General features: G+C 43.5%; 1 protein-coding gene across 2 annotated transcripts in view; it reads right to left on the bottom strand.

The window, feature by feature from the left end:
- The window catches only part of SLC7A5 (solute carrier family 7 member 5), a 657550-nt gene that overhangs the window by 196295 nt on the left and 444917 nt on the right, over positions 1-16338 (bottom strand). For both annotated transcript variants that reach the window (XM_069636161.1, XM_069636164.1), the window contains exon 7: positions 1711-1807. In XM_069636161.1, coding sequence (XP_069492262.1) covers positions 1711-1807 — 97 coding nt within the window. The remainder of the gene's footprint in view (positions 1-1710; positions 1808-16338) is intronic.

Genomic DNA, 16338 nt, shown 5'->3' with positions numbered 1-16338 from the left:
TTCCCCAGAAAGAGCAGAATACTGTGTCTCTCCTGAGGGGGTCGTCACCTTCCTCCGACAGTCATCTCCTCCCACATGATCCTCCCTCATAGTACCACCCCAACGGTCAGGATCAGGCAGCAGCTGCTGTCCCCAGGCCATGTGGGAGGGGATCCTTGACGGGGAATCAGTAATGACTCCAAAGGATTCATCACATATGGGCCTCATTATGACCCTGGCGCTAAGGTTTTAACTGCGCCGTAAAAGGCTGCGGCGCCATTAACCCCTTAGAGCCTAATTATGAGGTCCCTTTGCGGCTCCCGACCTAAAGTAGGGACCGCAAAGGGACCTTGAAGGTAATTATGGTACCGCAATTTGCGGTACCGTAATTATCGCCTTCCCCATTCCCATGGAGCCCTATGGGGCAAAAATGGGAATGGGGAAGGGCCAATGGTGCATGGGGAATTACCGCCCCACCAACCTTGGAATGGAGTGGTAATTCCCCATTGCACCATGGCAGACTTGGTACAATACCGGCAGCAACCATGGTGTTTATAGCGCTATTAGTTACCACCGATGTTGTAATAAGGGCCATAGTGTTGTCATTTTTATTGAGGTCCATTTGGATGTTTAAAACATGTTATATGTAACATTGTTGTATTTTTAAAAATGCAAGGTGATTGAGGATTGTGCATTTGTATTCATATACATGTATTGTTTACATGTTTTATGTGCTTCATTGTTACAATGGCCCGAAAATAAAACTATCACTTACTTGTTGCTGAGTTAGGGTGGGGTTTAGCATGGCTTGTAGGGGGGGAGGGGCAAATGGTGGGTTTTGCCACTGGAGGTGCATGATAGGCATTTGCATCCCTGTGAAGAGTTGTATTGACTGTCGCTGAAGGATGATGCCCGTTTACCTGCTGCAAGGCTAATTCCTGTGAACACAAGGCTGATGCCAGTCACCGGGTGTCATGCGAGTGTTATCACTCACGCCTCAATGGCTTTCCACACTTTCTAACACATCGCGTATCTGGGTTGAATTAATGACTCACGTGAGTCACGTGTTTAGCCATCGTGGAGGATGGTGACGAGTATGTAAAATTCTCAGCAGCAGGCGGTTTGCACTTGCACACTCTTTTCGCATCCTGCCTGACAAACTCTTGGTTGTCGCCAGAGGAAAGATATCTTGGAGCAGTCCCTGCATACACGGTTGTCATACTCAAATAGCAGGCAGAAGAGGCATCTTTAATGGCAACAACCTTCTAACATTTTCCCATTACAATCGTTGCAGTTAAAACGTGGGAGACAATTGTTCAGCTGGGTCTGCCACCAATAATTGTAAATATATCCTACAAACAAATCTGGAGATGCAAGTAAGATGCAATGGGCATACAAAATAATTATTTCCTTCTGTGAGCAAATAACATCAGGTGAGGTGAGACAGACTAGGTTTTCCAGCATTCCAGTTGTGAAAGGGCAGACAATTAACGAAAGATGGCATCCATTTGGCCAATGATACTGGGAGGCACAGGACTAAGTTATGGAGTGCATTTCTATTTGACAACTTCTTAATGCAATTTCCACATTATTTCTTTTTGATTTTTTCAAAAATAGTGTTCTTAGGTACTGCCCATAACGTAGAATATCCAAAAGTTTCTAAATCTGAAGAGGTTATCTATCTGGGTAAGGTTATTTACAAATGAGTGGGTAACTACTAGGAAAACTTACTGTAAAGAGGAGAGATGGCATGGGGGTCAGTAGTTTGGGATGGATCATAGATAGAAGAGTGGGTAGGTGGCCTTCACGGGATCCAACAAAGAATAACCTGAAACAATAAGAAAACGGACCTTGTTATAGTGCAAAGGTTGTCACAAAATGTTAAGAATCAATTTCAGGGGTAGGGATACAGTGTGTTTCAAAGAAGCAATGTGAAATTGCAAATTCGGGGAAATGAGCTCTACCTCAAGAGGATGAGGCACTGCTATTTATGTTTGAGGGACATTTGATAGAAAATAAGAGTTCAGCTCCTTACTACAGCAATGAATATTGTTTCCATGATCAGGACAATTCCCACAATCTAGTTTGCAAAACGGACTCATTGTTTGTTACTTTTGAACAAAACCGACAGGCTGTTCTTTTAACAGTTTGTCTGCAATTTTCGTATGTGATTTTACATAAATTAAACAGCAAGAAAGGTTACTTACCTACAATTGTAGTTTGCAATATAGGACCTGCATTTTAATAAACAAAATATATGAATGTATTCCTCTACAAGAGTGGTATTCAGAAACAGGTTTTATCTGGGGAAATATCACTTTGCAATTAAGTGAAATGTGAAAAACTCATTTATGACCTTTAAATCAAGTACTGCTTATCGACACAGCATTGATGCAGCAAGCCAATTCTGTAGGCTTTGTTCAAAGATTTTCTGATAAATTGTCCCTGAACCGGGGATGGCAAAGCGGAGTCCACTGGGTCGTATGAAACACTGCCAATCATTACATGTTCATGTAGAAGGTTTCCATGTCTTCATGTAGCAGCTTTCTTCTAGGAGGTTCTCTAATAATGATGTGGCCTTTCCTATGTTGCCCACAAACACTGAACGAGTGAGGGACATTGTGAACATAAGACACATATGAACACAGGATCTCATTGGCGGGTTCGAAAGCAAGCTCAGTTTTTGTCCTAAAGAAGGCTGCACATAATGGGCTGAAACACAAACTGTCGACCATATATCATTCATAAGAAATATACACATTGTCAAATAGGTGTAGGTGTTGTGAAAAAAAACTTGAAATGAGTCTTGTTTCCCCTAAACTGAGAGGGGTGCTCATTTGTATATGTTGAATGTATGTCCTACCATTGTTTAGAACTGTATAGGTTGTCTTGTTTTTCCTGTGTTTTGAGAATGTTTCATTTTCATGTTTTGGATTCTTTTCATGTTATTGTCAGGTGCCAATAGAGTAACAGTAGATGTCATTATGCATTAGCTTTTGTCATCTTTTTGATGTCTGATCATTTATTTGTTGTCTGTAGTTATGTGGATGCAATCATTTTGAGTGTGTAAATTGGAAATCTATAATTCTTGTATTTTTAACATTTGATACAGAAAAATAAAATAATGTTCTTAGAATAATTTGGCTGCTCAGCTCGCATGGTCTGGTTTGTCTGACATGTAGGCCTTTATCATTTTTGGAGGATAGCAGATGAGTTAGCCTGTGCGAAGAAGGTTTTACCAGGCACCTTTTTTGTTTTTTCACCTCTAAATCAAACATAAAAAGAAAAACCTGAGTACTGTTTATTTTTACAGTGGCAAGGATACTGATACAAACCGATGTGCATACTTTTGTCAATTGTGTTCCACAAAATCTGTCATGGAGGTGATGAGGGAAGTTTATTTAATACAATGAACACATCAATGAAGTAGAACTAGGGAGCAAGCAACATTTCCATTGTTCGCTATGAGATCGTCATTAATCATGAACAAGTTCATAGGGACCGACATTTGTAAAAATCTTAAGCCTCACGCTAGGGAGCGTAGAGATTGAAAAGCAGGAAAAGCCTAATAGACCAAGGCATAAATTACTTTAAAAAAAATGATTAGCATCGTTTGCTAATGAAAATATTTTTGATCAGCAAACAAACCGATTGGATTAGCAATGTTGTACCCATATTTTTAATGTCACCAGAAGTTATTTTTATCTAAGACATAGAATGAGCAATATTTATGTGCACCACGGAAGTAAGACATTAGTGAGAGGAGTCTGTAAAATGTAAAGGTTTGCTGCATGAATGGACACTGGCACACAATTATTTGAAAAATAAAAAACTTTTCTTGCGTAGCACTCCCACACAGGTCTTTGGTGCTTTTAAGAGTAGAGGACATGATTACTGCTGCACTCGCTCGCCATTAGCCCATGGACATTGGACTGAGTCTGTTTTAGTTGTGGCTATGGACGACTTAACCCTGATAGCAGATCAAGGTGGAGTCAGCGTATTTATTCCTTTAGACCTATCAGCGTTTTCCTACGCGGTTGATCACCCTATACTTCTTTCAAGGCTGGTTTCTGCTGGGATATCGGGTGCTGTTCTAAACTGGGTCTCTTTGTTTCTTTCTGACCGGTCTCAAACTCTTTCCTTGTCCCCTTATCTATCTGCTCCCCCTTCTATTTCTTGTGGGGTTCCGCAAGGTTCAGCTCTTTCCTCTTTATTATTTAATGTGTACATCCAACCCTTGGTTTTTCTTATTCAGTCTTTTGGCTTTCAGTGTTTTTGTTAAGCTGACCATATGCAGATTCTCATGCATCTTTGACCTTGCCAATGAAGATACTGCTGTTGTGGTCACTCCTGTTTACATGCGATTAATGTCCGAATGAGTGACAATTGATTGCGCCTAAATGGAGATAAGACTGAGGTCTTGCTGGTTGGGCCTCCTTCTGCCTCGCTCTGGCCATCAGTTTTCTGTCCCACCTCCCTGGGTCCACTTCCCAAGCCTGTTGATACTGTGAAAGATCTTGGTTTTAGGTCCTCAGCTTCTTTGTCCGGTGAAGCACAATTTAGTTCTGTGTGTCAGAGGGGCTATTTCCAACTTAAGCTATTACGCAAAATTCTTCCTTTTCTACCAGCTCACCTCCAACCTCCAGTAGTTTCTTCATCTATGTCTGGAATTTTGGATTACTGTAACTCTCTTTATTTATCTCAGCCTGCTTATTTGTTACTTTGTCTCCAGATCTTGCAAAACTCTGCTGCAAGAGCTGCTACTGTTACTCCGTTTCGTGCTCACATTTCTCCTTTTCTTCGTAGACTTCACTGGCTGCCCATTACTAAACGTATCGAGTTTAAAGCATTTTGATTGGTACATCAGGCTTTCTATTGGATGGGCCCTGAATATCTGCAAGACAAGTTTGCTCTTTACATTCACGCATGCTCACTCCGGTCCTCTGATGTTTTATTGATCGTGGTCCCCCGGTATAAACGGGTCAGACTGGATGGGTGCTCTTTTTCCGTGGCTGGGGCACATCTTTGGAACAAATTACCCCCATATCTTCGCTTCATTGAACATCATGTGTCTTTTCATTGCTCTTTGAAAACTCTTTTGTTCTTAACTGGTTATCCTCTTTTTCTGCATTCTTTAAGTGCCAGGATGTCCCTTGTTGGTGATTGTTGTGCTTTATAAGTATCTATAACATAACATAACCTGCAGTGAACAGAAAAAAAGAGAGTGGATAGTGCCCTGAGGGCAAGAGAGGAATGCAGGATGAGCTGCACTTTCATTAAACAGGGTAAATTAAATAGCAAGCTTTGCTACACAAGTGTCAATTTAATTAGCAAATCTGTAGAATTGCATAGCAAATTGCTATGCAACACTGCTTATGTTATTCCTTGTCGACACTGAGAATAGAAACACAAGTTTCGCATACGGTAGCCTAGAGTTTACCAAATGTAAAATATACAGGAATAACCTTCATGGTGATTCAGGTATTCTTCGTCTGTAGTTCTCCATCCTTCAAAACTTGTTGGAAGTTGTCTCCTGAAGCAGGCCTTTCTGGAAAACTGTTTTGAAAGTGTTGCACAATGCAGCTAAATAATTTAGAATTCAGAAACCTGGGTATGCAAATGCTCTATCACAAGCCCGACCATGTATAGTAGATCCTGCGGCTCAACTATCAATTTCCACATTTTACACCAAGCACTGGTGTAACAGAACTGGCATATGCACGAGGGGCTAGCTGGATAGGAGTTGTTATGGATCAAGAATGACAGTATAGATTTCCTGAATAACAAGGGTCATTTTCCGATACTCTTACAACTGTATTGCTCGCCTTCCTTCATCATTTAATGGTAACAGCATATTTCAGGTGGCGTCAAGCCAACCGATACTTCCTAGCTAAAAGAAGCATTGCTTTAGGAGGAAAGATACAGAGAATATAACAGACTACAAAATATAGAAAGACGTTCAAATCCCACTTTGGAGAAGGATAATGATTTAGCAGACTGCAAAAATCAAATTTATTTGCAGAGCCTGCCTGGAAGCATAATGCTGCCACTGGCAAATAAGGAGCACAGTAGGATTCTGCAGAATCCCAATCTACAACCCAGGTCCTTGATTCAGTTAGCCATTCAGGGCTCATATTCAGCAAAGACTATTGTATGAGTTGGTAGACCCTGAATTGAAGCACAATGTTGCCAACAGTAAATTGGACCCCTGTAGGTTTGTGAGGCAGAGGAACAGACATGGGATTTTATATTAACTACTCTGATGTTAGTTATTGACGTGCGAGTCCGATGGAATCCTCTGTAATCTGTAATTATTTATAATGTGGCATTAAGCTCCAGGTCAAAGGGCTGGTACGGAAAGGTTAAGGGCCCGGCAGCCAAAATTAATGGGCTGAGCGAAGCAAAGCAAAATTCTTCTATAGGTTATCTACTACGCGTTTCGGGGCTCTGAAGAAGGGGCGTTTGCCCCGAAACGCATAGCGGATAACTTACAGAAGAATTCTTTAAATCAACGATATACCATCTCTATTGATGCTTAACATAGCATAACAGGTGTATTTGTAGAGGGCATGTTTATTTTTATTTATTTATATTATTGTGCATTTGTAAGGCGCTTATACATCAAGAAATTGTGATTCAAAGTGCCCACAGGAGAAAGGGGAGGGAACAAGGGAACACATGGCAAATAAAATAGCAATGATGACAGAGGCGGTCCTACTAGGCCTTGTGAACATTCAGAATGTGCAGGTTCAGAGAGCGAAAAGGGAAAAGGGAAGGGGGTAAGCACTAGAGGTTCCACAGAGGTGGAAGTGCCAGAGAGTCAGTTGCAAGGCAACAGGTAAGTGCCTAGCATAGACCTATTGGTAAAGGATGGTTACCTGCCAATACAATAAGTGCAGGCCTGTGGGACAGCACAGGCCAGTGGGTGCCCAAAGGCAAGTGCAGGGGGAGGGCAGATGCTGAATGTGATTGGACGGAAGGCCAGGACCCAGAAGGACACATAAGGGCCTAGGCCACCAATGGGTTTAGCAGAGGAGGGAGAGGAAGAAGGAGGAGGAGAAGAAGAAGAGGACAGTCTTGAGGAGCTTATGGAATTTCAGAAGATCCGCGTCAAGACGAAGAGCACAGGGGAGGCTGTTCCAGAGGAGGGAACCAGCTGAGGAAAGAGATCAGCCACCCGCTCACTGCACTTGACATGCAGAGAGTTGGAGCCGGAAGATCAGAGAGATCTGGAGGGAGACTATTTGGTGCGAGCAAGTTGTAAATAATGTGGTACCCGGCCCCAAAAAGCCTTATGGATGATGCAGAGGGATTTGAATTTGACCCTTGCAGCAACTGGGAGCCAGTGGAGAGATTTCAGGGCTGGAGAGATACAATCCCTGGGCTTGAGGCCAAGGATAAGTCTTGCAGCCCTATTTTGGTGCAGAGGGCGGGGAGAGGAAGAGGGTACATTAAGGAAGAGGCTGTTGCAGTAGTCTAGCCTAGAGAGTACCAGAGCTCTAGAGACATTGAGCTTCTGTGGGAAAAGTGAGGAACGGGAGGATACCTCTGAGGAGGTGGAGTTGGAAATGGGCTTTCTTGATAAGGTGCAGGATGTGAGGAAGGAAAGAGAGAAGAGTCGAAGATGACTTCAAGGTTTCTGGCTTCAGATGAAGGAGAGCGGGGAAGAGGGTGGGCCAGAGTGAAGGGAGGAAAGAAGGAGCAGGAGTCCCAATAGGAAGGATTTTAGTCTTGCTGGCATTGAGACAGAGATCATTAGAGGCACACCAGGACTGGATAGCAGATAGACAGTCAGGAATGGTAGAGGAAGTAGGAAGAGGTTCAGAGGGAAGTTTGAAGAAGAAGTGCAGGGAGAAAGTGGAGCTAAGGTGAGCAAGCGGGCGAGATAGAAGTTAAAGAGACAAAGTGAAAGGTTAGAGCCCTGGTGAATGACACAAGTGTAGATAGAGGTGCAAGAGGAGAAATAACCCAAGATAACCTGGGAGGGACGGTCAGTGAGGAAGGTCAGCCAGTCCAGCGCCCACTCTGAGATACCGAGGGTATCATGGAGCATTTTATGAGGACGGAGTGGTTGACCGTATCGAAAGCAAAGGAGAGATTGAGTAGAATGAACAGCAGGTGATTTAGAGTCAAGAGATGCAAGCAGTTCTTCAGGGGTTTTTAGGAGAGCAGTTTCCGTGCCTCTGGATGCTCGGAATCCAGATTGGTGGTTGTGTAAGCAACCAACGACCTCAGTATGCTGGGTTAGTTGGGTGAGACCAACTTCCCCAGAAGTTTCCCAAGGAAGGGAGTGAAAGAGATGGGGCGGTAGTTAGCTGGACACGAGGGGTCAGCGGAAGGCTTTTTCAGGAGGGGATGCACAAGGGAGTGCTTGCGGGAAGAGGAAAAGACCCGGTAGCAAGAGAGTGATTGCAGAAATCAACAAGTGCAGGGGCAAGGGAGCCGATGTTGTCCTTAATATTTCTGGAAGAACAGGGGAGACCTGTTTGTAGGAGATTCATAGAGCGGACAACTAATGACCTCATCCGATGTGATAGGACAGAAGGAGGAGAGAGTGGAAGAGGGAGGATGAGAGGCAAGGGGTGGAAGGGAGATGGGAGGAGGGGAGGAGGAAGGGGAGGAAGAAAGAGTACTGAGGATATCCCGAGTTTTTGCAGTGAAGTAGGTGGCCAGTGCAGTGCAGTGGGCCTGGGAGGGAAGAGGAGAGGTGGAGACTGCAGAAGGATTAGCTAGTTCCTTGAAGATTTTAAATTGTTCATCCGTGTTGTTGGATGGCCCAGAGACGCAAGCCTGGATGTGGGCCCTCTTCTTGGAACGAATGGAGAGACGACATTGCATTGAGAGTGTGTCCAGCCAAATTGGTAGGACCAGAGGGGAGAGAGGTGCAGAGGTCCCAGAAGAGAGTGCAAGCCGTGATTCAGGAGTCAAGGTGGATGTTGAAGTCACCCAGGAGGAGGAGATTAGAGGTAGATGTCAGGAGCGAGGAGGAGAAATGGGCCCATTCGAGAGGAACAGGGAGTTAGAGCCAGCCGACCTGTAGATAGTGGAAATGAACAGGGAAGAAGTAGGAGAGATACCCAGCTGGCTAACCAGGCTCTTGAAGGAGGAGTAGGGCTGGGTGTGTACGAGGGAAGAAGGGACCCACTCTGGGAAGATCAAGGCAACCCCACTGCCAGCATGGTTAGGGCGAGGCTTAGAGATGATCTTGTAGCCATCACGGAGAAGGGAGTCAAAAGCAGTAACTGAGCTGGCATTGACCATATTTCGGTAATAGCGAGGACATCGAGGTCAAGGTCTTCGATAAGAAGGCAGATGCCAGCAGAGAGTGTGACAGCAGAACAAGCATTAAGCATGGCTAGATGAAGCAGGTCTCCACATTTAAAGGTTTTCCGAGGAGGTGTACAGGGGCGTGGTACACCTGTCAGAGGAGGAGAAGGCGGGGCAGAGAGGAAGGAGTAGCAGCCGTCATAGGAAGGAAGTTGATGAGGGACGGCAGGCGCCGGTCAAAGTTTGGGTGGAGGACCCTGAGTCATGATATTGCCATTGTGATAGACATCAATAATACACCTGGATGATGAGAAGCCCGTCAAGAGTACTTCCCATCTAGTGCCACCATTAATGGGTGAAGACGAGAAAGGAGAGAGAGTCCATAGATCTGGAGAGAGGACAGAAAAGAGGATGTCAGTAACAAACTGTCTGCAAGTTGTGCTTACGTAGGTGTCTGCGATGTGTAGACCAGGGTTAGTGGCATGGAGATAAGGGGGCAAGAAGGGTATCTTGGGGCTATTAACAGGTAAAAGATGTTTATTGTTACCCAACTTAATAGTACTCATTTTATTGACCTCAGAAGGATAAAGGGATGAGTGGGCCTGCCGAGATTCAAGCCTCCAACATGAAGTCAAGCTCAGGCCCCTGTAGTGCATGCATTAGTTCACAGAGCTACAAACACGGCTGCTACCAAATGTCCTTGGTAATCTCGACCATATTCATTTGCAGGATTATTGGTGCAAAAAGCCTGTCTGGAGGCTAGAACAGTACCAAACTCTGGATGATGGGGTTTGCAGGACCCTGGAATAGAAAGCCTATCCACTGTTATAGGTTTCCTACAAAACAGTGTTACTCCTTCATGATCCAGATCTGTGTTAGTGTCTTGACCCTTTAGTTGGGGAAGCTGGGCTTTCAGGTATGGTCTCGAGAAGTGGGCAGGGGTGACTGGCATGTGTGCTGGGATGAATGGTTTTGCTGTAATCCTGATATTCAGTGGAAGTGAAGGTGCTAACAATAGGGGTGGAGGTGGTCAACATCTGGAAAATGCAAAGAAAAAGGTTGTGTGGGTATTCTTGCACACCACAGAAAAGCTGCTTAGGCCATCTTGGGGCCCTGACTGCGGCCAGATTGATGGATACTGTCCACATGAAAGTCCCACATTACTGAAGAGGACACAACCTTATGAAAAGTGGTCAAGAGCTGGGCCTGTATGGCTACTGATGCGGACTGGATTTGGCATGGCTGCTATTGGATGACAGCGAGGGAGAGGATGATCTGGAGAGATAAGAGGTGAGTCTGAACAGTCTTTGAGCGGTGCTGTAAGACATGTATGCTAAATAAAAGGGGAATTACAAAGGAGTGGTGTACATGCCTTACTACGCATGGGTGTGCATAATACCCTCAGAAACTGATTGAATGAGAAAGAGGGAGTTCATAGGGTAGGAAAAAGTCAGAGTTGCTGTTATGTGATCTAATATGCTGTCTCCCCACAGAGGCAGTTGTGGAGCCTGGAAACAGGTAGTGTTGAAGGTCATCAGGCCCAAAGACATTCTCCAGTGAGAGAGGTGAAGGGGTGTCTTCTGCTTGGGAGGCAAAATAAGTGAGCCTAGATGCAGGTATTTGAGATATGTGGCATGTCAGCGATGCATCTATAGTTTGTCTTTGGAAGCCATCCTTACAAACCCTATTTGAAAATGAAATCTGGGAGACGCATAGGAATAAAGTGATTTCCATGCAGGTTTGTGCATGAGTAAATACTTGTCTGTCCTTCACTAACCTTTGTGATAGCGGACTTGTGCCCGATGACACCTCATTGACAATGGTAGGGCATTTTACCAAGACTCATCAACTGGGAGTGCAAGTCGAACAGTGACCCTTAGGCCAAAATAGTGTCTCAATAGTTTTACTGGAACATTTAGGCCCAGAAGGCAGTATGGTGAAAACAGTGAGGTATTTAGATCCAGCGGAAACATCACTATGCGCCCTGGTAGATTGAAGCTAAAGAAGGACTGAAGCGTCATTATTAATGATAGGAGCTTCATGCGGACACTGCTGTAGGCCCGTAGAGTACCTTGGGGTCAACCCTGATATAGCAGGAAAGCAGTGCACCTTTAGTCCTCAGAGTGCCTCTAAGGAGGAGGTTGGTATGCATGACAAAACAAAAGGGGTAATGACCTGAAAGTGTTTTCACTGGATGAAATTCTGAAAGGCCTTTGGCAATGGGGCGTTATCTTCCAATAAACAGAGCCCGGTCACATGAAGGCATTGCTGATTTGGATTGGTAAAACTGGGAACATGAGGTGCAGAGCTTAAAGCTTGAATTATATGGCAAATGAAGGATGAGCTGGAAAAAACCACAGGGTGCACTCTAGTTATACAAAAGTAGAAATGTTTTAGTGCAAAGCGGGTTTGCATGAGATGTGCCAAACTTCCCACTATGGCTAGCGCTCAGAGAAAATTACTGGTGAGGGAAGCCAGGGGTCATGTGAGGACGTAAAATCTCTGTTGGCCTGTTGCTCTTAAAGCGAAACACCTCCTTTAAGATACAAATATTGAGCCTAGGCCCTGTGATGAATAATCTGATTATCCCATTATTATGGAGGAACACAGAAGGTTTCTAAGAATATGAAGATCCCCCTCCTTCGCAAGATAACATGCAGAACCTTTTCCATTTCGATTCATGGGACTATCAATTGGAGCGCCTCTATGCTTCCTTCAGACTGTCCAAACAGTGGTGTAAATACATCAGGTGACCATATTGTAGGTACTCTGGACCTGGCATCCAAGTTCTGTGATGAGGTCTAGGATGAGAAGGTTGCCCTACTTCTTGGACAAGAAATGTGGCCTGTACTGAACTTTCCTGTATTGAACTGGTGCCGTGTGTTTTCGTGCTGAACTGTGAACTGAGAAGGAGGACTGTCTACTTAGAGCGAGTGGAAGTCTTTCTATGCAGTTAATTATCTTGCTGGAGACTGGTCTTTAAAACCTCATCCCAGTGCGCAGAGCGCAGTGTGTACCATGTGTTTTCGTGTTCTCGTAATCTCGCTGAACCAGGTGAAGAACTGACAGCTTGGGGACACGGGCCAGGTCCTCACTCGTCATACTGCTTCTCTGACGACTATCAAGGTACAGAAACTCTGTGTCAATGCAACTATTTAAATTAAAACTGTGTATATAAAATTGCATGTCACACTTGGGGTGGAATTTATTCTACTCCAAAGTCCAGTACGCCACTGATTACTGGCATCTGAAGCTCCCCGCTATTTCTTCATTTAATTGTTTTACGATTTGGAGGAGCATCATATGCTGGTAAAACAGACAGTGTGGTTGCGGCAGGAGTGTGGTTGTTACGCTACATAGCCAGCCTTTAAAGACCACTGAACCAACGGCGTTTCAGGAATGTGGTTTTTTACCCTTAGCACCATAGCCTGCATGCTTGGAGGTGGTTTTGTGTTCTCACGATCCGCAAATCCAGTACTCACTAGCCACTAATGATGCACTTACGCAGCGGAACTGGGCAACCTATGATGCCTTTAGCAACTTCAGTTCCGATTACAGATCAGGAAATGCTGTCAGCAATATTATTCCCCGTACCACCATCTCCAAAGGGGGCAGGAGGGGTTCGACAATTTAAACTCTTCTATCGAATGCATTGACCAGTCAATTGTTACTTCTCTGCTAACTCCTGTAGATGTAGATGAATGTCATCAGACTGTTCGGACTACGGCCCCTGTGTCGATTGGTCCCATCCTTTGCTCTCAAGAGAGGAAAATAACTGATTTTTATTTCGTGGTGGAAAAGTCAAATTTACAACCTGCAAAATTATTACATACAACTTTCAGTACTCCTCAGCAGGATATTATTTCTGATACATCTTGTCATATGGATGCCTCTGAAAGCATGCTGAACACACCACCTGCTGTCACCAGGGTCCGCAGCACTTATCAGATTCTTAATTTCATCTTTCAACTCAACCCCAGCTCCTGCACGACGGTTATCGGAGGCATTTCATACCTTAAGGGGGAATGTTGATTCTTTAATTTGTAGTGCTTTGCTTGAAATTAATAAGGTGCTATGTGTTTTAGTGTCTCTAGATGAGGGGCTCAAATCAGAAACAAAATCGCACTCTGTTTTGTTGGAGTCCCTGCACTTTTAAATTTGAAAATGTTAAATTGTATAATGTGGCTCAAACCTTTACTGCTAATTATGGGCGGATTTAGGGGAGAATTTGGAAGCGATGGGTATGGATGCTACTACTCAAGAAGGGTCTTTTGGCAAATATTGTGATGGCGAGCCAGCTACACTTGGGTAACAGCCCATCTAATACACTATTGCAAGCTGCCATTTCAACTAATTTACCTACAGTGTTGAATGCCAATTAATGCTGTGGACTTACCGGTGGTGGATTTGACATTGGATAATAGTTCAACTGTCCTGGTAGAGGAAGTTGATGATGGCGCTCTGGTATTTTTTGACAATCTTAATGACACCGTACTGAGTGCAACTGCATCACAGGTAATTCATTTGACACTGCAAGGCATAGCTACATTGTTAACCACAATCCCGAATCAAGTTAAAAAAAAAGAAAAACGCGGATGGCTAACAAGAAAAACAATACGCACACATCTAAGTCTGTTGTACGTTCCATGGTTTGGAAACCATTCATTAAAAAACATATAAAAAAATGTATGTAAAAATATCATACCTGAGGTACTCAATTAAATCAAGTGGGTGACAAGACTTCTTCTGCGGAGTCGGTGTACCCTCGAGTGCTTCCTTTCAAGTAACACAAATGGGGTCAACGGCTGATAACTGTGGATCTGTCGGTTTTTGGGTCAATGGTCTGCCTTGGAGTGGATCCTTGGCTGATTTAATTACAAGATCAGTTGCATGTTCAGTCCGCTACAATTCCTGTGGCAGACATTAAATTAGCTACAGGGATCATGTCTACCCTGGTACAGCGCAATTAAATCAGATGGACCGGACTAATTGTTCCATCTCGTCAGATTGGATATCAAAATGACTCATCGCCCTGGTATAATCGAACCAAATCAAGGTGTTAAATCAGTTGCCCCATTGAGGAATTTTATTCCTGCCTCATTAAATATTACCCCTATATGGCCAGTTCGTCAATGGACTGGCAGTATTCCACTTTTGTGGTGGAAACATATGGGGACTACTTGGTGGACGTACTCTTTCATGGCCTGGGGAACTCCCAGAGGAGGTGTGGTCCATCTGCGAAGTATCTTCATGTTAATGATCCAAAGGTGGCTGACAGGAAAAAGGTCTTGCGACAAAAACTTAAATATATTAGATCTGCTGTGAGTGCATTTTGTAAAAGCAGGCACATTTCAAGAGTTAAACAACTATATACAAACTGGGTAAGAAATAATCGTGGTCTAAGTTACCAGCAAGATGCTGAAAAGATGTTATTGGCTTTGAGGAATAAAGACGTGAGATCCTTCTGGTACATGATGAATGACCTTGTTCAAACTCAACCCGAGCATAGAGTCTCATTTGTATCAGAGAGTCAAGGGGTAACTCATTTCGGAGAAATATTTAGTACCAAGCTTGGTACTGGTGAAAACAGTTCTCTCGAGATTAAGAATCTTTGTTCTTGGTCAATGGACATCTCAAAAGACCACATTCTTGAAATAATACAGAACCTTAGTACATTGTGGGCCTCTGGCCTAAATAATCTCTCAAATGCTTTGTTCAAGAGGATCCTATTACCTGGTCTAATATATTGTATGTGCTTTTCAATAATATAGTAGAAACGTGTACTTTTCCGGAAAATGGAAACGTGGCAAAAATCTATCGGTTGAATCCCTATCTTGCAGACCGGGTCTTAGGAAACATCATGGGACAACAGTTAATGGATTTACATTGAAAGCAATTTACAGCCATGTTGAAGAGCATAAATACAAATCGGTTTATATGGCCACAATCGATCTCTCTGCTGCATTTGATGCGGTAGACCAAGGTCTTCTGTGGACCAAGTTGCAGAAATGGAGAAGGGCCTTTTAAGGTTTGTTATTGGCCTTCACTCTAAATCAAATGTACTTGTCTTAAAGGATCATGAGGGTACTTCATCACGACCTCTAGAGGCAGGGCTGCGTGCTTGCGCCTTGTTTATTTAATCTCTATTTAAGTGATATCGGCAAGCACCTAGAATTAGCAGCCATAGCCTCCCCGAAAATAAGACATCTTAAACCAATTTCGTTGGCATATGCTGATGATTTTTTAATCTTTCACCTAACTCCAATCAGTCTTCAAGATCTTCTGTCAGCATTTACTAGATTTGCCGATTCCTTCATAAATTGAAATTAAATCAGGAGGTAACAAAAATCATGCACTGCATTAATAAACATCTTTCTCCAGGCACATTGACAAAGTTCCTTTGGAAAAAGTGAAGGGCTTTATTTATTTGGGATTCCCTATTTTTGTCGCACAGTATAAATCCTTAGTGAGTGAATGGTTGTATTCAAAAGGCTCAGCCCTTAGCAATCAACTAGCACGGGTAGATACCCGATATTGCAAGCTTTCCATTCTACCATCGTTGAGGTTTTATGAGGGGAAAGTTGTGTCTAAAATTCTATATAATATTGAGTTGCTCCCCTTTTGGGCCTTCGACCTGCTTCCTATTATCGAAGTCAAAATGTGGAGGAGGGTTCTTCAAATTTCACAAAGTACCCCCCTCCCTGCCATTCGATATGAACTCGGTCTGTTATCGCTGAAAAGCCAGGCACATTGGAAATACCTGTGATTCTATTATAAATTATTGAGTCCTTCCAACACCCCTTCCTTATACAAAGAACTTTATAAAGTATTGGCAGCAGGAAGTCCAGGTTTTGTGTATGAATTTGCAGAATTCTGTAATCAATTGCTTGAGAAGTTGGGTCTTTCTTTGGCTGATCTTATATCTAATCCAGTAAAGGTTACAAAAAAACTATTGTATAGGCAGGACTGGGCTAACACGATTGATTTGTTTCACTCTTACAAATTATTAAAACATCTGAGATCAGATTTCAAATCAGTCAGCGTGGTTACCCCGTACCTTGACATTTATCCACAGAGATCAGTGAGAAGATA

Source organism: Ambystoma mexicanum, chromosome 1q, assembly GCF_040938575.1.
Source record: "Ambystoma mexicanum isolate Mex_15411 chromosome 1q, UKY_AmexF1_1, whole genome shotgun sequence".
In the NCBI taxonomy this organism is placed as follows: Eukaryota; Metazoa; Chordata; class Amphibia; order Caudata; family Ambystomatidae; genus Ambystoma; species Ambystoma mexicanum.
Note: the sequence above shows the minus strand (reverse complement) of the source record. Positions and strands in the feature narration are given on the sequence as shown.